The 4,716-nt window shown below is 40.4% G+C and overlaps 1 protein-coding gene across 2 annotated transcripts; it reads left to right on the forward strand.

Annotated features, from left to right (window-relative positions):
• Nucleotides 1-1,669: 1,669 nt before the first annotated feature.
• Nucleotides 1,670-3,723, forward strand: LOC106398927 (pectinesterase inhibitor 10-like). Of its 2 annotated transcripts, none has more exons than XM_048767128.1 (4): nucleotides 1,670-2,308; nucleotides 2,383-2,616; nucleotides 2,955-3,012; nucleotides 3,673-3,723. In XM_048767128.1, the coding sequence occupies exons 1-3, from the start codon at nucleotides 1,978-1,980 to the stop codon at nucleotides 2,969-2,971; spliced, it is 582 nt and encodes a 193-aa protein (XP_048623085.1). In that variant the 5' UTR covers nucleotides 1,670-1,977; the 3' UTR covers nucleotides 2,972-3,012; nucleotides 3,673-3,723. The 2 variants fall into 2 exon arrangements, 1 of the variants encoding a protein (XP_048623085.1); XR_002657214.2 differs by having other exon boundaries at nucleotides 2,079-2,308; nucleotides 2,402-2,616; nucleotides 3,673-3,716.
• The last annotated feature ends 993 nt before the right edge of the window (nucleotides 3,724-4,716 follow it).

A 4,716-nucleotide genomic window follows, 5' to 3' on the forward strand; every position in this document is an offset into this window, starting at 1 on the left:
ACTTTGACTAGTTTTCTCTCTTTATTTCCGTGTATTGACTAGATCTAGATCTAGATCTACTTTTCTATTTAATGCCTAGATCTACAAAACTCTATAAGTATGTAAATTCTTCATATGGAATAAGAAGATCGATTTTGTCTAAAGCTTTTGAGTTAAACTCTTTGTTCTTTGTCTAGAACTTGTCTTGTTTCTTGGTGAGTCATATCCAAGCAAACATCTCTCAAACTCGTTGGTCTTGTGAGTCATATCAAGCAACGGTTCGAGATTCTTCTTTTGGTGGACTTGTGAGTCATATCAAGCACCATCTGAAGTTGGGAATATCGAAGGCCATTCCGCAACCTTCGTGCGACCCTTCAATCAATCTAGTTCTCCATTCGGAGTTCATATCCAGATCTGATCCATTCGAGTGAGCCGATCTTAGGATCCTTCAAGTGGTATCAGAGCCACTCGTTTGGTATCTTCTAAATCATTCATCTTTCTCATCTTCCATTTCTAAATCATAAACACTTCTTCTTCTACCTTTCTTGAATCCGGGCCTCTCATTACCATCCATAAAAAAAAAAAAAAAAAAAAAAAAAGATTTACGATTTGATTCAAAACAAAAAAAAAGTTCAAAGTTTGTTTTTTGGATTGGTGGTAGAAGAGAAATCCTGCTGGCTGAGGAGAAATCCAACCTTTGAGGTGGTTAAAGCGGATTCCAAAATCAAAAATCTCTTATCTTTCTCTCTTTAAAAATTCTCTTGTGTTTGCTTGGATTTTGTCCATTGAGTTTCTTAGATTTGTTCTTCTTTGAACTTTGAGTGAAAACTTGTTGTGTGACCATCCAAATTCTGAGAGTAACACGTGTGTGGGTGAGGATCAAACACTTGAGAGAGTGAGAATTTTTATCTAACATTTTGTGTTTAAGAAATTTCAGGAACAAGGAGTAGTGATGATGAACGGAACCGTTCCGCACTACAAGAAAAAGAGGTTTTTATAGCGGAATAGGATAGCGTTTTTTCCGTTTATGCTATGGTTGATATATCATTTAATTTTAGATAGCGTTTCCAAAATGCAAACGCTATCTGTAGCTGGACCGATTTTTTAAAATTTTTTGTTACATACTTTACATAGCACTTCAGGTGAGAAACGCTATGATAGCATATTATTAATAGCACATAACTCAAAACGTTATGTTTACCTGTTTGAATCCCTAAACCCTAAACAAAATTTTAAATTCTAAACATATTTTTAAACACTAAACTATAAAAACAAATCCTAAATCTCAAATATTTCCTATTCTGATTTTAAATGTTAAGTTTAAATTTAAAATTTTATATTTTCAAAATCTAGTTTCACTTTAAATTTCAAACCCTAAATCTTTAACATATTTTCAAACCTTAAACCCTTTATCCTATATCTAAACCTAATAACATAAACACTAAAGCTTACCTCAAAATCTCAAATCTCATATTTTCAAGTTTTAATAAAATAAATGAAAAACTAAAAGATAACACTTATAAAAAATCTAACCCTTATACTCTCAAAACTCCAAACCCTAAATCATAAACATAATTTTTAAATTTCAAACATTTAAAAAATCACCAAATTCAAAATCAGAAACATCTAAACTCTAAAGCATAAAACAAAATAATAAATTCAAAATCATAAACATAACTCTTAGATTTTTATAATATATTATCTTTAAAATTAGGCAAATTAAAGAATTTATAAGAATTGTAGTTGCTTTTTTCTATGGCCATTGATTAATTCTAATCTAAGGGTTAAAATTATCCTTTATCAATCTTCAACCTTCATTCTTATTGGTTAATTTTTTCACCTCAAAGATCTATGGCCATTGATGAAATATAATCTAAAGGCCACAATTTGTTCTCTCTCTTTTTCATTTATCTATCCTCTCATTAACGAAACATATCAACTCACTCCAGATCTGACAAAAAGAAAATAAAGTCTTTCCATATCCTTTTTTTTTCTACGATGTTTTCTCCTTCTTCACCACTCCCATTGATTTTGATCGACTTCTCCTCCGCCATGGTTACTCCCTCCCTGTTTTTCAACCGATGCTCTCATTCCTCCTCTTCCTGTAGCGATGAATCGCACTGTAATGACCCACCATCTCCACTATCCCCACCATCTCCACCATCCCCACCATCTCCACCATCTCCATTATCTCCACCATCTCCAACTTCTTTAAAGAGAGAGAGAAAGAGAGAGAGAAAGAGAGAGAAAGCTCACCTGAGCTCGTCGCCGGAGCCACCGCACGCCAGGACGTCGTCAAGCTCGTCATCACCATCAACCGCAGCTCGAGGTAACCGGAAACCGCCATGTTTTGAGTTATGTTTCGGTCGTTTTAGTAAATCGGTCATAACTTTCTAACCGTAGTGAATCTCGTGCATCCAAGGCCATCATCGTGTTCCTCTCGTCAAGACGAAGCCGTAGACACCAACCGCGTCACGATCAGAGCCCGGACGAAGCCGTACGCGCCTCCGGAAGTTTCACCTCCGCGCGCGCGTGAGTTCCACGCGCCGCCGCCGGACCACCGTCCTCCGCCGCAGCGCCGCCGCCGGACCACCGTTCTCCGCCGCAGCTCCGCCGTCGCCGCCGGCCAACTTACCGGTAAGCCGCCGCCGTAGCTCCGCCGTCGCCGCCGATGACCGACACCGGTGACTCGCCGGCGACTCGCCAACTCGGCCGAGTCGACCCGGTGAGTCAACTCGGTTGACTCGGTTAACCGGTGGTTTGACCGGTTTAAATCGATTTCGATTCGGTTAGGTTAAACCGGTCGGTTAAAATCAATTGGTAATCGGTTAGGGAAAACCGGATTAATTAATTAATTAATCAATTAATTAATTAATTAAATAATTGATCTTTGACCAGCGGGTTGACTTTTCCGTAAATACCCGTTTTAAACCGTTCGAAAGGCGTTCTGACTCGAAATTTCGATCTGATTTCAGATTTGGAGTCCATTTGAGCAGCTGGAGTTCATATATACCACTTCTCTTCATTGCTAAGGTGAGGGCTACTCCGTTAAATCCCGAGCTAGTTTAGTACTACCGTTATGGAAAGTTTAGTTTCGAAACATGATCCGTCTCTGTGAATCGAGTCTGTTTGAGAGTCTTGCTTGTTTATTATTATTATTGATTGTTAAACCGGAAATAGGATAATAGAGGATTCAACGGTTGATTGAAATGATTGATGTTAAGAATTGTTATATATATGTATATATATACGAGTCCATGTTTTGGAGATTTGCGGGGTGCAGAGACGTTTGCACTGGCTGCCTATGTTTGAGGAGTTTTGCGGGGTGCAGAGACGTTTGCACTGGCTGCCATGTTTGTGGAGATTTGCGGGGGTACAGAGACGTTTGTACTTACGACGCCTTAGAGATTTGCGGGGTGCAGTGTGGACTACTGTGCTAGCGACGCCTGTAAAGTATATATATCCTTATGAGGAAATGTGATATGCTATTATCGCATTGGTTGTATCATGTCTAGTCCACTAGACATATGTGATTGTTCTGTGTGGTGTAATAGGCACCGTGATTGTCTCATGCTAGAGCTATGCCTACATAGTTGTAGTGCTATGAACTGAGTCAGTGGTTTGCGGTTTAGCATCCCATACCTCACTGGGCGATTCCCCTGTCGCTCACCCCTCCTTATTTCCCCCTTTCAGGTGAGACCGACGAGCAGGAGTGATTATACGGACCGGTGCTTTTGGGCTTTTACTATATTGGGCTTTTGGGCTTCTATCGTTTTATCGCTTTTATCGTTATCGGGCCTTCAGGCCTTTGGACTTTTATCGCTTACGTTATTCCTATTTCAGACTTTTGGTTTATATCGTATTTTATATTTCGGATGTTATCGATGTTGGGCTTTTAGGTCTTTTGTTACCGTATCGACTATTATATTATATGAAGATTATTATTATTTGAGTTGTATTATTATTTTATTTTCGCTTTTATCAATTTATTTTATTTTGTAAATCGGGGTGTCACATTTTGGTATCAGAGCTATTTACTTATCGTAACATTTTATTATGTAAATCGGGGTGTCACATTTTGGTATCAGAGCGGGTTCCGTCCCGGCTCCGACCCGGGATGGCGATTTTGGAGACCTTGGTTTATTCGGTTTAAACGATTTTAGACGATTTCAAAATATTTTCGGGGATTTGGGAACTTTGAAAATAAAAATAAATAGCACCTTTCCGTTCGGTATCACTCCTTCTTAAATGTTGGTAACCACAGATCGGCATAAGTTAACTTTTTCGCTTTTCCTTTAGATTGCGCCCAGGAAGAGAGTTGTTCGTACTCAGACTCCCAGAGTTGCTAGAGAGGCTGAGGATGAGCATGTGCAGCCCGCAGTTCCGCAGCAGGCGGCTCCGCCTATTGATCAGGATGCTTTGAGACAGATGGTTCAGGATGCGGCTAGGCAGGCTGCACAGGAGACAGTCCAGCAAGCTGCCCAGGAGGCTGCCCGAATAGCTGCTCAGGAGGTTGCCAGACAGATGGCTGCAGTACAGCAGGGTCCGCAGATTCGCATGCAGCAGGCTCCACCAGTTCAGGTTCAGCATTATCATCAGGTTCCACATCAGCCGGCTCCAGTCCAGCAGTACCCTCAGGTTCCTGTTCAGCCGGTTCCAGGAGTTTTTCAGGTTCCACCGCCGCCACCTGCTTTCCCAGTTCAGGTGCCCGAGGTTGATGAGACATTTATCAGGGTG

The sequence above is a fragment of the Brassica napus genome, chromosome C9, assembly GCF_020379485.1.
Source record: "Brassica napus cultivar Da-Ae chromosome C9, Da-Ae, whole genome shotgun sequence".
Taxonomy (NCBI): domain Eukaryota; kingdom Viridiplantae; phylum Streptophyta; class Magnoliopsida; order Brassicales; family Brassicaceae; genus Brassica; species Brassica napus.

Excerpts from the sequence above, each read along its gene's own strand:
- LOC106398927 (XM_048767128.1), top strand. The coding sequence starts at position 1,978 with ATGTTTTCTCCTTCTTCACCACTCCCATTGATTTTGATCGACTTCTCC. Across the intron at positions 2,309-2,382 it reads ACCATCAACCGCAGCTCGAG|TGAATCTCGTGCATCCAAGG; the intron begins GTAACCGGAAAC and ends TTCTAACCGTAG.